Source organism: Pholis gunnellus (genome assembly GCF_910591455.1).
Source record: "Pholis gunnellus genome assembly, chromosome: 15".
Lineage (NCBI taxonomy): Eukaryota > Metazoa > Chordata > Actinopteri > Perciformes > Pholidae > Pholis > Pholis gunnellus.
The window spans coordinates 22,677,592-22,703,269 of NC_136542.1; the positions used below are offsets into that span (position 1 = coordinate 22,677,592).

At 42.9% G+C, this 25,678-nt stretch overlaps 1 protein-coding gene across 1 annotated transcript in view; it reads right to left on the bottom strand.

Annotated features, from left to right (window-relative positions):
• eipr1 (EARP complex and GARP complex interacting protein 1) overlaps positions 1-25,678 on the bottom strand; it is a 54,842-nt gene that overhangs the window by 25,180 nt on the left and 3,984 nt on the right. Inside the window, exons 3-5 of the mRNA XM_079174142.1 lie at positions 18,608-18,740; positions 16,483-16,639; positions 4,243-4,342 (exon numbers count right to left, since the gene is read on the bottom strand). Of these exons, the coding sequence (XP_079030268.1) occupies positions 4,243-4,342; positions 16,483-16,639; positions 18,608-18,740 (390 nt within the window). The remainder of the gene's footprint in view (positions 1-4,242; positions 4,343-16,482; positions 16,640-18,607; positions 18,741-25,678) is intronic.

Genomic DNA, 25,678 nt, shown 5'->3' on the forward strand with positions numbered 1-25,678 from the left:
TTAATAGAAGTTAATTAATATTAAATATTGGCGTCATTTAGCATTGTTCCCCCCGACGTTTTTAAGTTTCCACCAGGCAGAGCTGTTTATCCTCGGGGGGTCTGCTTTGTATGCAGCAGCACCGCCCACATCTAGCTCGTCCTGAAGAATGCAGTGCTTGTCCTGACTTAAGCATCGGTTGTCACTCGATGCTTAAGTTTTAGGGCTTAAAAGCATAAAGTCACAACATTTAATCAGAGGCAAAAAACCCTGCAAAAAAACGTCCACCAGTTCAATTTGCACAAACTAATATTCAGAATGTGGCCTTGACTGAACCCAAATCAGATTTTAAAAAATAATAATATTTGAGTCGGATTTGGCTGTTTAAGACGAAGAGATGAGAAGCCACAGTTTACACTTCCTAACGGGGATGGGGATAGGGATTCCACACGGCAGGATGGCGCCGGCAGCTAGATGTGCGAGGACCCCCCTCATAACATGCTAAGCTACTGTCAGTGACACTGCACACATCCTGCACATGTTTCACATTAAAAGCCAAACAGGATTTCTGTTAAAAAAGAGGAACTAAACACTGCAAAAGGATGTCACATGACTGTGCTTGCCTGAGGCTGAATTTAGTTATTTTATATTGACGCCCCTTCCAAAGTCTTTATTTTTTTTTAACCAAGCCTTTATTTGCAACCAGCTTTTGTTCCGAAATGTTCTGCCATCAGATTTTTGACCTAAATTCCACATCCATCAGATGACGTCACTGTTTCCTGCTGTTTCTGCAGCACTTATGCTGGTTGGAGAGGGGTTGCTCTCTGAATTCCTTTCACTTTGTTTTTTGATGCACAAAATTGGAATGATTGATGGTTGGTTAAAATTATATTAACAATCATGACATGATTACAAAGAAACAAAAAATAATCTTTAAAAAGGTCAATTCCAGTATAGAGCACCAATAATAATGCAAGAGACACTTGACTCTATATCCAGAACAGGCCCCCCCCCGCCTCCAATGTGAACATGACGTACGGTAACATCATGTGAAAACATGGTTGTAAAATTCATGAATGTGTGTATCAACTATGTATTGGGGATTCTTAAAGATGCATATAGTACATAGGTAGCCCAAAGGGTTTGCTGTGTGTGCACGTAGTAATTAATTCAACGCATTGTAAAGCAGCTAGAAAACTTTTCCCAACTCCACTTCAATTTTTAACAGAGCTGGAAACTGTCAACACTCAACACAGATAGAACAACGCTCGCTTGCAGCTAATATCCACGTACACTGGGCATAGTAGGAACAATCCGCTGCTCTCAGGCCATGTTGTGAAGGAACAGAGTGAAGACGGCAGACTTTTCAGGCGTCCTGGAACACGACGAACCTCTCTCTCTCTCTCTCTCTCCTCTCCTCTCCTCTCTCTCTCTCTCTCTCCTCTCTCTCTCTCTCTCTCTCCTCTCTCTCTCTCTCTCTCTCTCTCTCTCTCTCTCTCTCTCTCTCACACACTCTATTAGGTGTGTGACCTGGTGCCCTTTATGTGAATCCCTCAACATGCGAATGAATTACAAATGAGCCATCTGTATTCTTCTTTGCTCGTGGCCTCTGAATGGAACAACACACACACACACACACACACACACACACACACACACACACACACACACACACACACACACACACACACACACACACACACACACACACACACACACACACACAAAAGCATGGGCTGACACACCACTGCTCTATTACTTTTTCCTCACACACATACGCACACCTGACACACACCATTATCTTGAGTCTTTAAATACATAATGGACATTTTAATTGCAAAGCCGGCGGGTTGAGCCAGGGAGTTCACAGTGAACAGCCTCTTCACCTTGCATTAGGGAGGACACAACTACAGGGGAGCTGACCAGAAGCACTCACACACACACACACACACACACACACCGGTGCATGGTGATCCATTCATTTTTACTCTTTTTAAACAGCCATTACTGTGCATTTCTGCATAATAGGAACAAGACAGGACTAAGTGCAATCTGTTTCCTGTCACACTTTTACTCCACAACTATGTATTTGACACTCTGCGTTACTAGTTACTTTTCAGGTGAAGATTTTAAATAAAAAAACGTGATACGCTTTTTTAAAAAACAAGGCAGCAATTGGCTATTAATATACCCAGAAGTATATAAAGTACCTAAAATTGCCGATGACGATCTACAACATTACAATTTAGTTTACAAGTACATGCATTAGTGGAGATGAGCTTTTGTAAGTTTCCTTCCAGGTGAATTTTAATACATAATATACAAGTTTAGTCCTTTTTTCGAACATGGGATGGTGGTGCACTTCAGCCTCTTGAGGCCGACATTTGTATAACAACAACAACAAACACATTAACGAATACGATTTTTGCAAAAACAAAAAAAGGTAAACCTTTTTTTCCCTCACGTTTTCACTGATGGAAAAAAGTAACTCATCCTGGGAAAACTTTTATGCACACACTCTTATGTCATAAACACCAGGGAGAAAACAACTTCAGCCAGACTTGTATCAGAAAAATGGATACCAGAATATTTTTCCCCAACTTGCCTCTCAGGGCTTCCACAGTCTCTCTCTTAATTTCACATTTTTCCAAAACTAAATGGGAAAACGACAGGATTACATTGTTTTATACTTTAAAAAAACAAAACAAGAACTGTCCTCTCTCCACATGATATTGATACTCGACCCAACTAGGGCTGCAACTAACGAGTATTTTAATAATCGATTAATCTGTCGACTATTTGTTTGATTAATCGATGAATCGGATTAAAAAGCAAAAAACTAAAAAGCATTAATTTCCAACCCTTTATTCAAAAACAGAGCTGAGCAAAGCATCTTCAGAAAGTGCACAACCAGGTTGCTCGAACATCCCTGAGCTATTAAAGTAATACTTTTTTTTTTAAATGGACTAATATCAGGAGTGGGGTTCAGTGGGTTACCCACGCCTCTCGGTGAAGGGTAGACACGCGCTGATCCACTCAGTGTGGCGCGCGTGCAGCCCCGAACATCTAAGGGCATCACAGACCTGTTGTTGCTCAATCTCGTATGGCTGAACACCACTTGTCCCTCTAAGAAGTTGGACGCTGACCGCACGGGGCCGCGTAACTAGTTATCATGCCGGAGTCTCGTTCGTTATCGGAATTAACCAGACAAATCGCTCCACCAACTAAGAACGGCCATGCACCACCACCCACAGAATGGAGAAAGAGCATCAATCTGTCAATCCTTTCCGTGTCCGGGCCGGGTGAGGTTTCCCCCGGCCGTCCCTCTTCATCATGGTCCCAGTTCAGAGAAAAACCCACAAAATAGAACCGGAGTTCTATTCCATTATTCCTAGCTGCGGTATTCAGACGACCGGGCCTGCTTTGAACACTTAAACATCTCCGCGACTTATTGAGTGGCGTAATAATCGTGCGACGCAACGAATCGATAATGAAATTCGTTGCCAACTCTTTTAATAATCGATTTTTAGCGATTTTATCGATTCGTTGTTGCAGCCCTAAACCCAACACCTTCTTATATTCTGAATGAAGCTGTACAGAAGTTCTAGTAGCCATAGTATTGCTCAGCCATACACACTCCAGCCTGATAATTCCTGTGGAAGGTAGCCTACTACCCCTAAAGAGAGCACTTTTCTGTTTTTAGGCATGAGCAAATACTGCGCAGGAACTAAATCTAGTTCTTCTGGTTGAAACAAAGCTTAAGTTCCTGAGCTCCTTTAAAAGCACTGATAGCAGCATATTAATGCCTCGAGTTTTGTAACGAGACGTTTCACTATCATATACGTGTATATATTACAGTGTCCACACATTTGGCCATGTAATGCAGCTCTCTCACATTTTCATGTGAAACACAATGTATGACACCAGTCAATGAACAGTGAAAAAATAGATCCAGTGAATGACTTTTCTCCTACTTATTGAACAAGACTATTACTATCACTGTTGGAGAGACTTGGCCAGAATAATATGAAAGTGGCCACATCTTATAAACCTGCCCAGATACTGTGTGTGTGCATGCGTGCGTGTGTGTGTGTGTGTGAAAGATGGAATGAATAGTGGACACTCTTTTGTTGCAGAGAGGATGTGCGCGCCTGATAATACAAAGACGATATGGTGGCTATCAAATAATGAGTTAGCTATTGTGCGATATGGTGTGCGTGCCTGTGTATGTACTGTGGCTTACAGTGTGTGTGTGCGTGTTACCGTGGCCTGTGTTGAGCTATCCTGCAGGTCCCAGAGTAGTGCATGGTTATCAGCCAATGAAATCACACGCTTGCCATCCCCCATGGGCTCCCACAGCACGCTGTAAATACACAAAGACGCAAACACACGCACACACGCACACACGCACGCATGCACGCACGCGCACGCACACACACACACACACACACACACACAATCAGAATACAGATGTTGGTCAAACATGCTTACAGGCTCATCCACACATGCTGCAGCACTGGAGCGAATGGAGCTTGTTGGTCAGATTCACATGACTGTTAATACAGCACCTTGTACAATATCACAGTTACATTGATTTTTAGATACGTGCAGATAAGTGAATGCATGTATCCTGCATTTACAGTGTCAACAAGGAAATTACAATTACAATTATAAAATCTTGCACATTATACAGGTTTGTTTTAACAAACGTTAAGTTTGCAATATTTTTCTTTTGGTGATCAATTTCCATTACAAAAGCCCCAAACCAAGAAATTGTGGGTCCTTCTATAATAATACCTTCTGATTTCCCTCCTGTCTGTGACAGAGAAAGGGCTCAGTCATTTTCTAAAATGGCGAGGCACTATAGCTGTGAGCTAAAGTTACTCATCATCTAACACAAGGAAATGCATTGTTGGGGTCTATTTTAAGCAGAGGATTAATCTGGGGTTCCAGTGAGTACTTCTGTCAGATGGTACAGAGGTGTTTTGAGTCAAAAAAAACTTCAGTGTGTGTTGATGGTGATGAAGGATTATGTCATTCAGTGCAACAGTGTTGTTCATTGATAGTTATGGACAACAATAGAGTTCTATGGCTGTTTTAACCACACACTACTTGTTAGTAGGATCAATTCATTCTTGGTTTTGGTCTATTTTTATTAGGGATGCATGGACCTGACTTTTCTCAGTCCTCATACCGATACCTGGGCTTTAGGTATCGACCGATGCCGAGAACTGATCCAATACCAGTGTTTCATTATTTATCTGTATGCGTCACTGTGTGGAAGAGACTGTAATCATTCTTTCATGTGTAAGGCAACATCAGGCTTGACTTAAAGATTACTTTCCTAACTTCGTAGAACAAAATGTAACAAATAAATTCATAGATATAAATGTACTGAGTTGTAATTTATTCAAATAATGGTATCCACTACCAGATCAGACTTTTGTCACCAATACCCAATCCAGCTGTTTGAGTCAGTATCAGACCAATAAAGCATATTGGTATCGGTGCATCTCTAATATTGGTGAGATTTATTGCCAATTATTAAACAAGACGAACAGTCTACAGCCACGCTAGCAGCTTGGGCTTTTTCCAGGAAGGGGTCTTAAAAAGACAGGAGCTAAAACATCTAGTTACAAACAGTGTAAGAAAAATAATCTGTTTTTGAACATTAAAGCATGTAAACATGTTCTAGTAGAAACACAAAAGTATGAACCTGGAAAATGAGCATGATGTGACCACCTCCATTAAAAAATAAATATTTTGCCATCACCACATTTTCCCCAGTTCTTCTAATTTTTTGGAATTCCAAAAACATTCCCATAGTTACAATACAATTCTTTTATATTTTGGAAGCTTCTGTAACCCAGGTGTTGGTGTAACTACCATCAGCCAGAGAAGGTTGTTGTTGTTGTTGTTTCACTGTTCACGCAGTCACTCAAAAGAGTCTGACGGTGCTTGTAGCACGTTTAACCTGCATCTAATCACTATTTGCTCAAGACAGTGACATTAGCATACAACCGAGTTCTGCACGTTTAGCACAGAGCACTTATTGGCGAATCCAGCAGCCCAATTCTGTCAATCTAGTGTTCAAACACAGCAGTGGGTACAGCCTCGCCTCAGTGGTGTGAAAGAAGTGGTAGCTCTTACTGCATACTTAGCTTTGATTCCTCCCTGCATACTACTTTCTGCAGAGTATTGATTCCTCGCCGCATGCTTCTTGGAGTTGGGATTCTCCACTGCGCTCGGCTTAAAATATGTATTTGCACGCGAGCCATCGGGGCCTCACCAGACCTGACACACTGGAGCCTAAACTGTTGCTTTACACTTCCCTTGGTGTTGATTTGATCACTTGTATTCTTTTTGCCGTTTGTTCTCCTCAGTTTGGGTAGGCCTAACAGCTCTGCAGTGTCGGCAGAAACACAACTACACGGGATAAGAAAGAGGACACAACCCAAGTGAGAAAGCTGCGCTTTGAAGTCTGAGGCCTGTCGGCTTTAAAAGCAATATGTCAGTGCAGTCAGAGACCCGGCAATAAGCTAAACATAACCTTGGCCTGGGAAAGCTGCTATATGCTTGTTAAGGGGTTTGACTTAGAAAATAAAAAAAAGTGTCTAATCTGGGTTAAAGGATGTAAAATGTCACAGAGGTGCACACGTGGTCTGGCTGAAGGTTTGGATGTCTGAGCCCATCACAGCTGTAAAGCCACCGTTACCGGTTTACGAAATGACGCCATTTATTTAAGGAGTTTGGTCCATTAGACGACTCTATTTCCTCGGACTCATTTGTCAACTTGAAGCAGCAGCAGCAGCAACAATGCCCGGTGTTTGACGGAGAGTGTGTGTTATAGAAGGTGAGTCTTCGCGGGAGATAAAACAAAAATGATGGAGCAAGGGAGGGGAGTCAAAAGTTTGCTTTTGGACTTAATCCAAATTTCAAATACGCACAGTCCTATTGGAAAAAGGTGGAGCGGGGAGATGGAGAGGGAGAGAGGGGCGGTGTTTATAAGGGCTGTAAATTCATGACTGCTGAGGGACAGATTTTACTGCCCTCCTGTGGAGCACAATGTCATGGGCAACACACGCACACACATCATTTTGTCGCTGAAGAGGAAACCAGACCGACTTCTATTCATTGCCTGAATATGTAGCCTACCCTTAAGGGATAGGTTTGTTTTTAAGTCTGTCATAATACAATGTACAGTGGGTACGGAAAGTATTCAGACCCCTTTACATTTTTCACTCTTTGTTTCATTGCAGCCATTTGCTAAAATCTAAAAAGTTCATTTTATTTCTCATTAATGTACACTCAGCACCCCATCTTGACAGAAAAAAACAGAAATGTAGAAATTTTTGCAAATTTATTAAAAAAGAAAAACTGAAATATCACATGGTCATAAGTATTCAGACCCTTTGCTGTGACACTCATTTAACTCACATGCTGTCCATTTCTTCTGATCCTCCTTGAGATGGTTCTAACTTCATTGGAGTCCAGCTGTGTTTAATTAAACTGATTGGACTTGATTAGGAAAGGCACACACCTGTCTATATAAGACCTTACAGCTCACAGTGCATGTCAGAGCAAATGAGAATCATGAGGTCGAAGGAACTGCCCAAGGAGCTCAGAGACAGAATTGTGGCAAGGCACAGATCTGACCAAGGTTACAAAAGAATTTCTGCAGCACTCAAGGTTCCTAAGAGCACAGTGGCCTCCATAATCCTTAAATGGAAGAAGTTTGGGACGACCAGAACTCTTCCTAGACCTGGCCGTCCAGCCAAACTGAGCAATCGTGGGAGAAGAGCCTTGGTGAGAGAGGTAAAGAAGAACCCAAAGATCACTGTGGCTGAGCTCCAGAGATGCAGTAGGGAGATGGGAGAAAGTTCCACAAAGTCAACTATCACTGCAGCCCTCCACCAGTCGGGGCTTTTTGGCAGAGTGGCCCGACGGAAGCCTCTCCTCAGTGCAAGACATATGAAAGCCTGCATAGAGTTTGCCAAAAAATACATGAAGGACTCCCAGACTATGAGAAATAAGATTCTCTGGTCTGATGAGACCAAGATTGAACTTTTTGGCGTTAATTCTAAGCGGTATGTGTGGAGAAAACCAGGCACTGCTCATCACCTGCCCAATACAATCCCAACAGTGAAACATGGTGGTGGCAGCATCATGCTATGGGGGTGTTTTTCAGCTGCAGGGACAGGACGACTGGTTGCAATTGAAGGAAAGATGAATGCGGCCAAGTACAGAGATATCCTGGAAGAGAACCTCTTCCAGAGTGCTCTGGACCTCAGACTGGGCCGAAGGTTCACCTTCCAACAAGACAATGACCCTAAGCACACAGCTAAAATAACAAAGGAGTGGCTTCGGAACAACTCTGTGACCATTCTTGACTGGCCCAGCCAGAGCCCTGACCTAAACCCAATTGAGCATCTCTGGAGAAACCTGAAAATGGCTGTCCACCAACGTTCACCATCCAACCTGACGGAACTGGAGAGGATCTGCAAGGAAGAATGGCAGCGGATCCCCAAATCCAGGTGTGAAAAACTTGTTGCATCATTCCCAAGAAGACTCATAGCTGTACTAGCTCGAAAGGGTGCTTCTACTCAATACTGAGCAAAGGGTCTGAATACTTATGACCATGTGATATTTCAGTTTTTCTTTTTTAATAAATTTGCAAAAATTTCTACATTTCTGTTTTTTTTCTGTCAAGATGGGGTGCTGAGTGTACATTAATGAGAAATAAAATTAACTTTTTTTGATTTTAGCAAATGGCTGCAATGAAACAAAGAGTGAAAAATTTAAAGGGGTCTGAATACTTTCCGTACCCACTGTACATGTATGCAATACACACATTGAAAGTTGTTGAAATCAGTCTTGCTGTGATCATTCCTCCTCTCCATACTGGCCATGAAGCCATCTCTTCCACACACCACTACACTACAAAAGATGGGAGGCAAAATCCGGATCTCATTATGTGCAAAAAATGTATTGTTAAATTCAGCTGAAGCCAAATCCAGTGGGTATCCTCACCCTTAAATATGCATAACGGACAAAACGATTTGAGGAAAATATCTAATTTATCACATTTTATTTGTGATTATTATCTAAAAAATACTCACCAGGCTGTAGCCTATTTAGCCAACACTTAAAGGGAAAATTCACTGATTTTCAAACTTATCTCCATCTATCTGAGTTAGGGATACAGGGTAAAAAACCGGCTGCAGTTCTTGCCGATGTTCCTTTACTCTGTGGTGCAGCACCAAAGACTGTTGTTCTCCCTGCATCCAGTGACGTCTTCAGAGGCAAGGTAGAACTGCAGAATGCTACTTCACCCTCTTGGCACAATGCTGCTAAAAAAACATCCTTGTTCTCTTCGCTTGTATTGCAAACTAGTTTTCAGCAGCAAAAAAGACGCCCCAAAATGAGTGCAGAGGATGTCATGGATGAGGATTTTGACAATGTACATTTTGACAGTGTTTTGGCCAGGCGGCACCCTCCGGTTCTGCCGAGTGAAGCCAATGCTGAAGCCTCTCTACAGTCCATCAGGGGGCGACTCCTCTGGTTGTATAGAAGTCTATGAGAAAATGACTCTACTTCTCTCTTGATTTATTACCTCAGTAAACATTGTAAACATGAGTTTATGGTCTCAATCTCTAGTTTCAAGTCTTCTTCAATACAGCATGATGTTCATTTAGTACATTATGGTCCATTTAGAGTCAAATAGACCATAAAGTATGCTTTAGGGCGGGCTTACTGCGATTGACAGATCACTGTTGCTACCAGAGCCGTATACGGCGTCTCTACATCACTTCTCCGCATTCCTAATATGTTCATTGGTTGCAAAAAAAACAACATAGTGGCGGGCGTATTCCAAGATGGTGACAGCGAAATGGGTGACGACACCATGACTACGTTCACTTCTTATATACAGTCCATGGTTTTGGCCGACTCAGATATTCAGCTGGAGAGAGGCCACTCGAGGCTGCAGCAGCAACGGGGAGGATATGGCCGAAGGGGAAACTCCAGAACCCGACACTGACTGGCGGAGCTTTGGACAGAAACCGAATCCTTCTGCTGTAATGAATATCAGAGTGGGCAGTTTCTCTTTGATGCGCTCGCCGACGACAACCCAGAGCGCAAACTGAGAGTGCGTTACCATGCATGAAGGTTTTCGTCCTCCCAGAGAGAGGTGTGCTGGAGACACATTTTAGCTAGTGGTACCCGTCTGAAAATAGCATGATGCAAAATGAAACCGGCAGATCATCAGCACTGACACCAGCAAGCAGAGAGCCTAGTAACTAATCAACTGCTAGGAATTTCATTGAATAGTTTTAATAACCAATAAATTCAGGTTACTTGACTACAGCTGAGAAAACTTAAATGACTAACCTAACCTAATCTAACCTTTAACCTTAACCACTTTAAGACTCATTTCTATGAGCAGATTCCGAATCTGTACGCAACGGGACAAGATTTTGGTATTGCATGCAGGCAAACAGCCCAATGGAGATAAAAAAGATGTGGAAAGCTTTGGCTGAAATCTCAGAACTCATCGTCTATACTGTCTGACGATGACTTAGCTTTTTATTAGCTTGTAAATTGTCTACTTGTGAAACAACTCCCCATCTCAAGTTACTAATCGGACAATTGACCGGCTCACAGAAGAGGAAGTCCGCTAGCTAACTTGATCCCCGGAAATATTGGCCGTTGCCCCTAGAGACTAAATCGTTGTCAGGCCGATAACCGGTGTGTTGTGAGATTTCTAAACGCCTAAATAATCCCAAAGGCTTAACCTTAAAAAAAAAATACACAAAAAACAAGGTCAACTTAATTAAGCAACGTAGCAAAATTCAACCTCTGTGTTTAACGCATCCTAAGCATTTGGAGATGTGAGCTACTGTAAAGCATCTCAGAAACAACTTCAGTGTCTCGCTCAAGGACATTTCCACATGTGGAGAGGAGGAGCTACATTTTAAAGTCGACTCGCTCTACCCCGCTAAACCACAGCCACCCCTTACTCCCTTTTACAGAAAACAAACAAGCCTAAAATCAAACGGTTGAAATTGTGAGCACCAGCTTTTTGTCCCCATACCATTTCTGTCCCCACAATGTGATTAATACGAGTACGCCCACAGCTTACTGGAGCTCCCAGCAGCTCACAGGCCTTATAGATGGATACAGCAGCACGTCAGATACCACGCACACACACTCCCAACACATAAATCAGCACGCCATAGGACCAATTAAAATGCACTCACCACTTTGAGATTTACACACTGCATGATTCCCTATAGTATCAATTAATTCATGCAAGGAAGAGGGAGAGGCAGTGCAGGTGTACAGTATCTCATATTGCCTTCCTCTCTTATTAAAGAATAGAAGTTATGTGCATGTGACCTTGAGCTCTGCAACAAGCTGGCTCTCCGGCTACTGGAATGGTATGTAAATAGTGTCGGGGAGAGCTATGGAGGTTTTACAGCCCCATATATCTATGTCTGGCAGAGGCACTTCTCTCGCTCTTTGTCTCTCGCTCTGGCTCTTGCTCTTCACATTGTTACCCCTCTTTGCTGTGCTTTGCATCCATATGAGTTTAATCCCAGCGCCTTACATGCAAAGCCAACAGCCAACACAAAGAGAGATTTTAGCATGGATACAGGAACACCAGGGGCGGTGTGTGTGAGTGAGAGTGTGTGTGTGTGAGCTTTTAGTTCAGTTGTTTAGAAAGTATTTTTTCCATTAGGCTTGTACTGTATGGAGTCACAGGAGTGTCATAATAAAGAATAAATCTGCAAAAGAATAAGAAAATAAAATGTGGAAAAATTAAGGACAATAATTAAGTAAATAAAAAAATGTGAAAATAAGATAAATAAATAAAAGAATAGATAAATATGGAAATATAAAGAGAAATAACATATAAAATTATACAATTTTTTATATTTATTTATTTGTATATGTAAATATATGTATTTATAATATATATATATATTTCTTTTTTCATATAAATATTCATAATCATTTTTTTTGTTTATTTCTTTTTTTTCATAATTATTTATTTACTTATTTTCATATAAGTAAATATTTTTAAAAGGTTGAAAATGTATAGCTACCCGCAACCAGACATTTTCTGAGAGCTTTATCTCAACCCAAACACTGGTTCATGTTTAAATACCCAGATAAGCTAAGCTCTGCCCTTTTATCTCTCCTTGCTCCTTTTTATTGAAGAGAGAGTAAAAAACATAAAAGGTAAAGTTAATTTGCCCATCATTATATTGTTTCAATAAAGGATATACACTTTGTAACTGTTTACCAGAGCATTTCACTAAAAGGAAACTCAATAACTAAGCTTACAGTAGCTTTAGGCTATACAACAGTTTACCTCAGACAGACGCTGCTCTGGGTCAATAGGAACCCGCCTGCCAGAATATATTGGAACCTTTTATAGAAAAGTGCTGCCTGTAAGAATAGCTTTAATGCGAAATATCCCGCAATTTTGTGTTATTTATTCATCACGCAATTGGAATTAGCCTTTAATGCAAGCGCCTGAATTATTTTTGGACCAGCACCTTCTGGAAAAACAACACCAAACCAACAAACTGCAGTGCAATGCCTGCATCATGGCGTTTAATCTAAGATGTGGTTGAAAGGGCTGGATCGCAACGGCCCCTGTAATTGTCTGATAGCCCCCAACACAAACACACACACACACACACACGTCTAATTGTCTGCATGAGAGGGGTCCAATTGATTGGGACTCGGGGACCCTCACAGTATAAAACCATGCTTAGTAAAGAAATCGGCCTACACACGTGCACATGCACGCACACACACAATCACATCCACAAACACCTCCTACCCCCTCCTGTCACACCCCACTTTAGAAAATCAACCTTGTTGCCTTTTGCGCTTTACCATTCCCTCCTAGGGCCCTGATTGGCTCAAATGGCTCCACAGGAATCGATTTGCTCAACCCAATCGAAACCAAGTGAGAGAAGAAGAAGAAAGAAGAGAACACGCATGGTGCACACACAAGCAACCATAAACCTGATTTTCACCTAGCTTTGTTATTTTTTTGTGGTTGCATTTTGCCGATATTTCCATTCAGAGCACGCCTCACAACAGGACAGAGGCTCAAATGTTTGCCCACGCAAACAATGAGGGGATTTGGAGGAAGGAGAAAGTGTTATTGTTGGTGGGAGTGGAGGGACACCATGGCTACCGGGTAACACACACATGATGAAGGACGCAGGCAACGTGCGGGCAAACACGCTACGGCGGAACGCAAAACACACACGAGCTGGTGAACAAACACACTCGCGCACACACACACACACACACACACACACACACACACACACACACACACACAAGAAACAGACAAAAGCCTCATAAGAGTACAAACTCCAATCTCTTTACTCTTTGTCTGCTTACACGCACAAACAGGCTGGTGCATGCTGCCAGTATTATTATTATTACACAGTGAGTGGGGATAAGTGTGTGTGTGTGTGTCACAGAGAGATAGAGGAGGTGGTCAGCAGACCAAAGCATCCATCTAGGGGAGCCAATAGCGAACAGCATAGGCTACAGGCTTCAGAGCACCGAATGCACCCGCACACACACACAGTGGGCTGCCCTTGTGAGGGTTACAGCTCTCAGGGTGTTAAGATGGGGGAGCCCACAAACATCAATCTTTACCCAGCAGCTTTGCTTGACCTGCCCTCTGACACACACACACACACACACACACACACACTTTTTTTGTGCGCCTCTCTGTGAGCTTCTCTCCATCTTTCTCTCTCCCCATCTTTATCTAACCCCCCCCCCCCCGCGCCGTAGACACCTGCTACAGAATGCATCACACTAACTGATTGGCGCCTCTAAAAATGATAGCAATCACGAGGCAGCAGTCGAGCAGTGGACAAAAAAAAAAGGGCCACGACCATTGATTTTGCTCGCATCGGCGTGAGTTATGGCGAGGCATTGTGCACAGGAGCTCCTCTGACTGCGAGACAAAAGGAATCGGGGGCCGAAACTAGACCCTAAGATGTGGACCAGTCGATAGTCTGCGCCAGCGAAATGAAAACTCTCTCTATGGAGGCGCGATGCAGGGAAAGAGAGGGAGATAAGAGAAAGAGGAGAGGAATGTAATGGTGTGGAGAGCGTGTGCTATGGCATGTCCATCTGTCCTCTGGTGTGTTTTTCAATGCTCACTGTGGGTTTCTAAATGGCTCCCGTTTAGTTTCAGGATGCCTAATCTCGTGACATGAGAGAAATCCTGCCTAAAACTGCCTGTGGGTTGTTTGTTTCCTTGTTTAAACTGGGCGAGTCAAACAGCAAAGTCTCTGCCAAGGCTTTTCAGAACACTGCTGAGCAAAATGAGGCTGGACACAATTGGCTCTATGTGATGTATGAATGGGAGCATCACACTCAGCAAACCTTCATACCACGTAATGGGGACCACAGGATAGGTTCACATACTGTACATTGCAATAGTTTGTCCCTGTAATTAGTCCTCCTATTTATACTGGCCATCAATATACCCCATTCCCTAATGATAGTGATGGGGACAGAATTAGACTAAGAAAAATGAAGTAATTATCTACATAAGTCAGTCTTTTCAGTGTATATTTTTTTCTTTGTGTTACTGTCAGCTCAGTAAGGAAAAGCTGTCTTTAAAGGATTCTAGGGTTGGGAATTATTAAGAATCTCACGATTCAATTCTGATTCTTGGAGTCACAATTTGATTGTTGATTGAATGAATTGAAAGGCGGCACTGTTTTCATTTACTCGTGTCTTTACGCCACTGAAACTCTATACAAAATATAGCTGCAGTTAAGCTGAAGGGTCTTGATGAAGGCTATTGTCTGACAAACAGGAAAAAGCAGAGAAAAGTGTGTGCTAGTAAACAGCTTCTTTTTATTTCAAAAAGGTATAAGAATAGTGAAATCTAACAGTAAAACAACCAATCTCTGTCTGTTCATATTATGTATGTATGTATGTATGTATATGTGTATGTGTATGTGTATGTGTGTGTGTGTGTGTGTGTGTGTGTGTGTGTGTGTGTGTGTGTGTGTGTGTGTGTGTGTGTGTGTGTGTCCTTCGCATATCTCTAGGACCGTTCATCCGATCTACCTCACACTTGGTGGGTGTGTTGCTGGGGACCAAAGGACGTGCAGTGTCAGTTTGGACATGCGACACGTTGAATATTGATCAACTTTGAATAAAAGAGCTCTGTGCAGGGGGGCTCTAAAGACTAAATGGAGTATGTTGACAGCTGCAGTTCACTTAAGCTGTTGGATGCTGGATATTCTAACGTTACAACCAAACTCTTCTTTACCACCCTGGAGTCAACGAGCGATGACCGGTTTTCGACAGCAATGTCGGGGGGCCAGGCAATCTGCCCACTCCAAATGGGCACGCGCTCCGAGTGGCCACCGCAATAGTGAAAGTGTAGTATTGAGCAACGTCGCTGGTGAAAACAGAGGTTTGTCTACATGTTCTGGAGTAAGGGGGAAAGAAGTGGAGCACTCCCCCCTTGTCTGTCTGTCAACTTCAGGGGAAAACACCGTCTCTGCAGCAGTTCCAGCAGAGAGTGTGTGCTGGCTCGTCTACTAGTGCTAGATTTTGGTGCTGCACTTTGCTAACATTATACGGCATACTAAGTATTTCTAAAAATAACATCTGGTCCATTACAAGACAACGTTATTTTAAAGAACATACGTTTAAAATGATTTTCTGTTTTCTAATACTGCTCTTGCCAACACAAGCAGACATGGCGACTTATTAAAGGGTAACAAAAGTTGGGAACCTCTGGCTCATGGTATGGAGATCACCAACACATGATGTTCCATTGTATTTAAAGACCCTTATTGGCGTTTTTAGGGGATTAGCGGTGTTGCTAAATATATGGATAAATATTTTCTTTTATATTTCATGAAGATTCATATGACAATAGATGGGAATACACACTGGGAGATAAAGACAAACACTGCAATATTTGTTTTAAAACAAATACCTCAACATCAATAAAGAAATATGAATGTGGGATCTTTATGAAACACGGCAAATAGCTGAGCGATGCAGTTCATTTTTAGACATTGGTAACAGAGGTTTGACAAAATAAATAAAATCCAACCTAGGAGCTTTCTTTCCCCTTGAGCTTTGAATGCATGTTATGCCAAGGAAGTCCATGGCAATGTAATGTGAATATGATGACCAAACAAGTAGAGTGATTCACTGTTCATTTTATTCAGCTAGCCTGAATAACTGCACTAGAGCCTTAAACATTTAACATATAACTCAATATTCCAAAGCCAAATCTGTCCCGAAGGCCTTTCAAGCCTCGGTTTGCAGTTTATTCTGAATCAGGCGTTCTGTCGTCCACAAATATATATTAACCACATCCAATCCTGCATGTACGCACAGGAAGACAATTGTGGATGAAAAGGAATAATTGTGCTTGCATCACTTGTACTGGGGGTGTGGCTGTTCCCCAGCAACACCTACCAGGCAGCGTTGCTGTGGGCGCGGTCGTCTAGGTGACAGAGCAACTCCAGGGTTTGGGGGTTGTGGGCGGAGTCGTCAGGTGACTCATGGCTTCCTGTCTCCCAATCACAGGGCATCCGCCACACTGCCGCGCAGGACACCACTCTGCTGTCACTGGCTGTGGGGGAGGACAACACACAGTCATTCACAGTTTGTTACAGTACAGTGTGTGTGTGTGTGTGCGTATGTGTGTGGTGGACAGGCGCCAACGGCGTGACGTGAACACACTTTCCCCCAAAATACACATCACAAATGAGTTATTTTAGCACATCTACACCAGAGCTGCTAATTGGAACCAGTGGAGTAAATGTAGAATTGATACAGTAATTGGACTAAAAGTTTGAGGCTGGAGGGTATAACCAATCACATAGAGAGAGAGAGGAGAGAGAGAGAGAGAGACACAGAGACAGAGAGGGCAGGAAGAGAGCAAGCAAAGAGCCTAATTTCTTTTTGGTGTAGATATTGACAGTGTGTGGGCAGGCGTCGAGCTATGAAACACTGGCGTTGGGCCTATTTGTCAAATTAAAAAGCAACGTGGTGCGAGTCCACGGGCTCTTGAGTGGTTTCAGACAACCGCGCACTTGGAGTAAGTGGGCAAGCAATCATCTTGAACAAAAGCCTTTGCTTGCTCACATACTGGAGTGCCGGTGGGAGGCAGTATGGAATACGAACACGCTTGTGTGTGTGTTTATGCCTAGATTTGTTTTTCCATGTGCGAGTGTGTGGTGTGCGCAGCAGTGCATGGTTGGCCTTCTGAGCTTCAGCCCGGTCCAGAGTGGCTGTCATCCTGTGAACTCGAGCATGGAGAGCTTAGCTGACAGAGAGCGAGAGACAGCGGGAAAGAAGAGGGAGCAAGGGAAGAAGTTGCTGGGGGGGGGGGGGGGGTATCTACCCCAGTGCTCTCTGCTCCTATATGTATGACGCAATCTCAGACGCTGGACATTTTTTTGCCACTGGCAAGATCTCAAATTCTAATTGGAATTGACACTTGGTGGTTGAAAATACAACTTTCAGCCCTAATTGACTCTTCTGTAATCTCATTGAGCAATGAAAACAGGTTGAAAAGATAAAGATAGAAGCTAAAGCTACAGATCACAGTGTGAAGGTGAACCAACACATCACCTGGAGATCCAGACAGAAGACAATGAAATGAAGGAACAACACTGTTCCTCTTTATTCACTCTTACAATCATTAAATACATTCAGTATACCGACTGTAGCTAGCGTCGCATAGACGTGCCGACACTAGTTTATAATGTGCTAACGTACTCTGCTAATGTTAGCTCCAGAGGTTTTTACATAGAAATGTAATGTTTGAAACTGTATATCTCCTTCCAACCTCTCTGGGTAACAAGTATCACTATTACACAACGTTTAACCACGACAAGCTCCAAATCCACTGAACTGAACATGAAGAAAATCGTAAACCATTGCACGAGAGTCTATGGAGCAGTGCTGGAATAAAACATGACCATTGGTGCTCGAAGATGGTTCGTCTTGTTGTAATAATTTGGTCACTGCTGAAGTAAAAAATTTGAAAGTGACTGTCATGTATCAAAATGTGAATGTAAGGACGACATGTCTCAACTAAACTGTTAATTTGGCCACAACCAGTTTTATTGCCTCACTCTGCACTGCTGTGTCCGATTGTGTGTAAATGAAGCACTGAAGTCTCCGTGAAGTTATGAAAGTAGAAGACCGGATTCCAGAAATGCACGAATGATGTGCATGCAACCTTCAAAGATTATCTCCTGCCTGACGGTGACTTTGCAACCACTGCCCTTGTCCCTCATGTGGGTCATCATGTCCACACATTAGTATTGATTCTATCGCCGTCCAAACACGACTTCTAAATTGCTGCCGTCGGTTATTGATCACCTGTTGAAGACAGATTACACGTTATGATTCTCAGCTAAACTGCATGAGGTCGTTACTTGAGGAGACAAACAGGAAGAGCAAAAGAAAAGGAAGATGAAGTCAAAGAAGGAAAAACAAAAAAGAAAGAAGAGAGAGAGAGAGAGAGAGATGATACACATCTCAGAGGCAGCGAATGGTGCCAGAGACAGAAGGAAACAGTAGGACTCACTTTTGTTATAGCAGGTGGTAAGCACAGCCTTATCTGCAGGACTGGCGCCAATGTGCCATATCTCCCCAGCTTGGTGCAGGAGGACATTCTTATTAATGATGTTATTCTCGTCATCAAAGTCAATGATGTGGATCTGGAAGAAAAGAAGAGACCGAGAGGAGAAATGTGTTGAGGATGAAGCTACGGTTAAAACACACACACACACACACACACACGCACACGCACACGCACACGCACACGCACACGCACACGCACACGCACACGCGCACGCGCACACGCACACGCACACGCACACGCAGTTCAAAGCTCCGCTTGCTCCTCTGATTCCTTCCCTCTTTTTAATATGATAGTAAACGTAATTTCAAGGCAGGCATCTCTTTGGTTCTTTTTTTACCCCCCGCCAACTCCACACGGCTGAAGACTTTTCATCTTGATTTGGCCTTTTAAAGCAATTATTAAGACACTTTTAGAAGGAGTCATGGGAGTTCCGTTGGAGGAGTCAGAGGAAAAAAGAAGAACAAAAAGGAAATCGATAAAACTCATTAAATATATTTAGATTTTTTTTGACAAATGGCCCTGCTATAAAGGGGCTGGGAAAAGGGCTTTAATTGGGTACTTCATTAAAATATTTCTTGTAAACAAACCAGATGGCAGCAGATGATAATTTAGCTATGGCTAAGCGTAATGTCGCTCTAATGTTTTGATCTGCATATGAGTATGACAGTCATGAGTAGGGCAGCAACAATACAGAAAACATTTCTTTGTTCACAGTTGAGGTGACCCTGAATAGTTGGCTATTCACCTGACTTTATTCGCCCGATTCAAATGACAATCTTCGTCGAATTGTCACAGTGGTGGAAAAATGTGGTTATAAAACAAAGGTTCCTTCCATTTTGGCTATAAGACGGTACTAAATGTCTGATTTTACAGATGCGCGGTTTCTCCCAATAAATCATGAGCTCTTACATTAGAAAGTAGCACTGTCAGAGTGCTAAATATATTTTGAAATCATGAACAATTCGAGTAGGGAGGAGTGTAGAAGCAGCTGTTGAGGGCTAGCTTCTCTCTCGCTTTCTCTCGTTGTCGGCCTTTTCACTTCCGTGTCGTTTTCCTTTTATCTGTGGATAACTATATTGGGGACAAAGTGGAATTGACCTTTTGCGGTACGTGCCTTCAAACTGGCCAATTGGCAGACTGGCCAATCATAACGTAGCATCGGCCAGCTCTGACCAGGGTCCAACAACTCTGCTCCATAGACTCTCATACAATGGTTTAAAATGTTCTGTATTTAGTGGATTTGGAGCTTGTCATGGTTAAACGTTGTGTAATAGTGATACAGGTCACCTGGAGCGGTTGGAAGGAGATATGAGTTTCTCAAACGTTTCTACATTAAAAACCTGAGCCAACATTAGCAGAGTACGTTAGCTATTTCATTGTCTTCTGTCTGGATCTCCAGGTGATGTGTTGGTTCACCTTCACACTGTGATCCGTCCTACTTTATCTTTTCAACCAGTTTTCATTGCTCAATCAGATTTACATCCTGGATGAATCCTTTAAACACATATTGAAGACGTTTCTGTCTGCTTCTCTCTAAAATCACTTTTTAGTTTTTCAAAAGATTAGATAAGATTTCCTCAGATGGTGCGGTTAGTGACAGTGTGGGCTCCATGGTAGCTTTGACAGCTTGACTGAGTCGCAGGGTGGGGGCGGGGCTTAGCCAAGGTTTAATTAGGGCCGAAAGTTCTATTAACAGCCACGATAAGAAACCGTCTGTGGATCCATCTCTGTTTCAGGAATGCACGCACACGCGCACACGCGCACACACGCACGCACGGTCTGACTATGTAAATTCCTAGTCGGGTTCACCTTTATTTTGCAGTCTTACTGGACCATTTAAGGGAAAAGATCCCAAAACGCTGTATTCCCTGTGGTGTTAACAGGTGCTGTGGGTGTAAAAACCAACAATGATAGGGTAGAAAACTTGAGTGACACCTTGCACAAATATTTAGCAAGAAGGGCCATTGAAGTCACTCGCAGTGGAGAACATGCTGTCCCTGATTGTCCATGATTTACTTCTTTGTGTTTCAAGCTGGGAAATGTAATAAGGAGCCCCCTTGCTGTCTAAATCCAAGGGACTGACATCAGAACATATCAACATTTGCTGTTGATGATTTATAACTGAAACCCTTTCTTTCATAACTGTTGCTGTTTGTCCAGTTACTTATGTGATGAAGGTACCCTCTCTTTCCCTCAAACTCCATCAGAGCAGACTGGGCTTTTTCGGGGAGGGGGGGATTAAAGAGACAGGCGCAAAAAATGGAGCGTTTGAGACGGAGGGTGAATATAGGTATATTCAGACAGTGTGAAGGAAAAATAAAGAGTTTTTGAATGTTAACGCATGGAAACATATTTTAGTGGAAACCCCAAATTTAAGTATGAATCTGAAAATGAGCATGATTCGTCCCCTTTAACTTTAAAACTTGTGAACAGTTACACTTTGACTACTGTAAGGCACCAGAAACACTTGCAGGTTTCCTTGACTCGGTGTAATGCAGTCTGGGCTACACTTGAAAAAACATCCGCTGTCTAGACGTCACAGCACACAAGTTCAACAAACAGGCTAAACTTTTATCCATAAGAAGTTAATAGAAACTCCTCCTCACCGAGTTCTTTTTATTAGATGGAAATCTATTCTATGAGGGCCCTCCACTGAATGCAGTTCAGGGCCTACAATGCAGTAAAACAGTGAGGGTCTCAAGGTTTGATCAGACAATTAATGGCGGTTTCTCCCATAAGAGAGACACTTACAGCACCTTGGGGGACCGTTAATGGGGTTGCACTGGACAATAACTCCTGCTAGGCACTTCCACTCCCCTTCCCTGTACTACTTTTACAGGCTGAATAAGAGGATGAAAGGAGGGGGCGTGAAGAGGAGGAGGACAAGAGCATCGCAGCGGCGGCATCCTTCAGTCTCCTCAAAGTCAGCTAGGCGGCTATTAACCTTGGGTTGGACTGCATCGAGCAAAAAATTATTAGGCAAAGTTATAATTTTATGGTGGTGGGGGAGCGGCACAAATAAATTCAGGCTGGCGGGACAGGGTAATTGGAGGGCCTAGTAATAGGGTCCCCCCGAATGAACCCAGGTGCGGAGAGAGAAGTTGCGGCCCTCCTCCCCCGGGTGATTTATCCCTCATTCTCCCAGGCTTGGGGAGTGACTCATAGCCTTCAGCCACTTGGGCACTCAGCCCGGCGCTTTTAATTATGTGCCGATGGTGGGAGGAATCCAGGCAGGGAAGGGGAGAGAAGAAGCGGGAGAGTGGGAAAGAGGGAGTGAGGGAGGGATAAAGCCGAGCTGGCTCGTGGCCCCCACTTCAGGGGCCTCTCCGCTAAAGCTCTTTAGCCGCCACAGATGACAGTAAGCGGGGCAGAGGAGTAGCGAGCGGGTGAGAGATGCCAAGCTCGGCCGCTTTATCTCGTTAGCAGCCTTAAATGCCACACCGACGTGCCCTCCTATTTGTCATTCCAGCTATTGGTCTCTGAGGGATTTGAGAGGTGCTCCGCGAGTTAAGAGAGACATTTCCACCCCGCATTACGCTTAATGGGAGGTGGAGAGGCCAGAAGGCTTATGGATACAGCAGAAGCCATCAGGGCTGAAATGCCCATCGAAAAAACATTTCTCACGTTGCCAGTTCAAACTTGGACGGACCGAGCTAACCAATTGTTGGCAAACTTATGCAGAGTGAAAAAGACAATGAGCTTCATGAATAAAACAGACTGCACTGAACCTGCGATTCAAATGTGGGGTCGTCTCACAGAACATAACCTTAAAAGATGAATAATGAACTCTTCTAGATTTTACAGCTTTGAATGCTCTTTGACATGATACTATCATAAAAGAAAGCACAAGTCAGTTAAGTATATTTATATATTTTACGGTTTGCTTTCTTATTGTTTTCAAAGTACATAACTTGAGTAAAACAACATATGAATGAAAAATAAGATATAAGCAATAACAAACAGCAATCCATTCCTACTAAAGGCCTTTATACTCTGTAATAGCAGCAATCTTGCATGTTTGCATACCACACTGGGTCTATTCATTTTTGAGAAATGTTAGAATGCAATGAACACACGGTGAATCAAAGACCTACAATGTAAAAGAAGAAAATATTCCATGCCAAAGTTTCATAAATGCTGCAAAACAGAAACAAGTAGCGCCATAGAGCTAGCACTGTGCCTCCTTAAAAGAAAAAAAAAAGATCAAAATGGTGGTTAGAATACTGCGTTGGCGCGTGTATTTTGCCTCGTCTCACGCTCTATTGCAATTAGTTGGTTTGTAGACGTGGGCAGTAGTATCAGTCACATTGAGAGATATTCTTCAAACAACATATCACAAATGAAAAATAACATACCAGCAATAAGAAACAGCAATCCATTTCCACTATTCCAGATATTCTTCAAACTATATTTCGTCCAACCAGATCTGAAGGCAAAAGTCTTGATACCTCTTCACTCAGCAGCAACCTCCGGTTCTGCTGAGTGAAGACGATGTGGAAGTGTCTTAAAACCTGCATTCTCTCTAGTGTCCATCAGGGGGCGACTCCTCTGGTTGTATAGAAGTCAATGAGAAAATGACTCTACTTCTCTCTTGATTTATTACCTCAGTCTCAGTCTCTAGTTTCAAGTCTTCTTCAATACAGCATGATGTTCATTTAGTAAATGATGGTCCATTTAGAGTCAAACAGACCATAAAGCAGGGTATGCTTTAGGGCAGCGCTACCTTGTGATTGACAGTTTGCTGACACTACCAGAGCCGTATGCAACGTCTCTACGTCTCTATTCCAAATATGGTAACTTCCGTTCATGGCGAAGTTCATGGCGAAATCGCCGAACTCAAGGCTTCAGAATGGCAGTCCACAAACCAATGGGTGACGTCATGACGAGTACGTCCACTTATATACAGTCTATGGTTGGGCTACAAGCCTGCCGTTGGAGCCTGCTCCTGACTGCCTACTGGATCTACATCAAAGAATTGTGTCTTGTCCGTGTCTTTGTAGTCTTGACTCAATTAATCGTACAAGTGGAGACAGCAGCGCACAATTTGGGACAGAGAATCAGTTGAATTTACAAAGTGAGTTTTAAGTTTTAAATAGATTTTAAGAAGACTGCCTACTTTCACACCTAACCTAAGGCATGCCACCGTAAACAGTGCTCGATTGTCCGATTGAGGCCTAGACGCTGTAACAATATTGACGCAGGCTGTGTTTGGTTGCCAAAGTTCAAAATTGGCAGTCAGTGGACAAATGTAAGTTACTTGAAAAGTCAGACATCTTTGGAAGGCAGATGTGTTTAAAGAAGCTCGATTCGGAATTCAAAGCATATCTATTGCCTCCACACGGTTCTCAACATGGCGATGTCTGAGTGGCAGCTAACGGTGCCAACAGCACACTGACGGTGCATACAACGGCAAAAGTGCTATCAGAGCGAACAGTGTTCACCTGTGAGGGAACCGGAGGGTGGGCGATACGCTCCACTCTGACGCTGTTGGACGGGACGGCGTAATCAGATGTAACGGTCTGCACTGAGGGCAGTGCAGAGCAGCAGCCATGAGCACCACAGGGAGACTCCCGAGCGCTAACATAAAAAAAGGAAAAAAGCAATGTCAGAGACAAGCAGATGGAAGGCTCTACTCTACAGTAAGTGTTTGAAGGATTTATCCAGGATGTCAAACTGATTCAGCAGCCAAAACATGTTAAAAAGATGAAGACAGAAGCTAAAGCTACAGAGCACAGTGTGAATTTGGCGTGAAACAATTAAATAAAGACCAACGGAAGAAACGGAAGAACATTTACACCTTTCTATTAGATTTTACCATAGTCGTGGTAGCAACAGTAGAAGTAGTAGTAGTAGTAGTAGTAGCATGACAATGTTAGGGCGGACACAGATGGCAATATTCCCCCAGTAAAAGAACGTTCTCTCCATTCATTAGTTGGTCCAGTCAGAGATACTGAGGGGAAATGACACAAAGTTGAAGGTATTTTAAAGGCTTTTGAGAAAACGTTTGGGGCTGAAGCTGCGGAAGCCTCTGGTTTTCTTGTGTTTCAGCTCTGTGCTAATGCCAGAATGGAAGGAAAGTGTTAGAAGGAGTATGTTCAGCTACTGACGGAGTGGAGTAAGAAATCACACAGATCGACTGGGATGCATTGTCACCATTCCCAACAAGCACTGTATTAGACTCGCTACACAAGACTTGGATTGAACGGAGTCTGTATTCAATGCCAGACCGTTTTCACACCGAGGTCTGCCAGAAAAATGGGCTTGTTTTTTTCAAGGCAGAAATATATATGTGTGTGTGTGTCTCTCTCTCTCTCTCTCTCTCTCTCTCTCTCTCTCTCTCTCTCTCTCTCTCTCTCTCTCTCTCTCTCTCTCTCTCTCTCTCTCTCTCTCTCTCTCTCTCTCTCTCTCTCTCTCTCTCTCTCTCTCTCTCTCTCACACACACATACACACACACTCTCTCTCTCTAATTATTTCTCCCCCGTTTAGAGCCAACTGTTTCTGTCATCTATCTCTATAATGACCTCTGCAAGATGTGCATGCATGCACACACAGCCCACTCTCTCCCCTTTTCTACAAGCACACAACACTCACACATACAGACTTTTGCAGAGAAACAATACATGAACACACAACTTAAATGCTCTACTATTTAGTTGCAGTGGGCGTGTGGGGGACAGAATGAGCTACACCTGTAGTCCCAAAGTCCTTCTAAAAAAAATGGATTGATCAGTTGATACAAAATACATTTCATTTTGATAAGCATTTAACCACTTGGCGCTGAAAGACAGAAAATTCATCCATAACTACAGTATTTTAATATATCGTTTTGATAGTATTCAAGAAAAAACTGTAAACATTCACTGGCCCCAACTCCTCAAATGCAACCTTTGTCACTGTTCCTTGATGTTTTATAGAGCAAACAATAAGTAATACAATAACAGCAGTTTGGTTGTTTTATCAAGCAAAAATGTCAGTCCTCAGCTTTCATATGCTGTGTTCAGCGTCTCATATGTG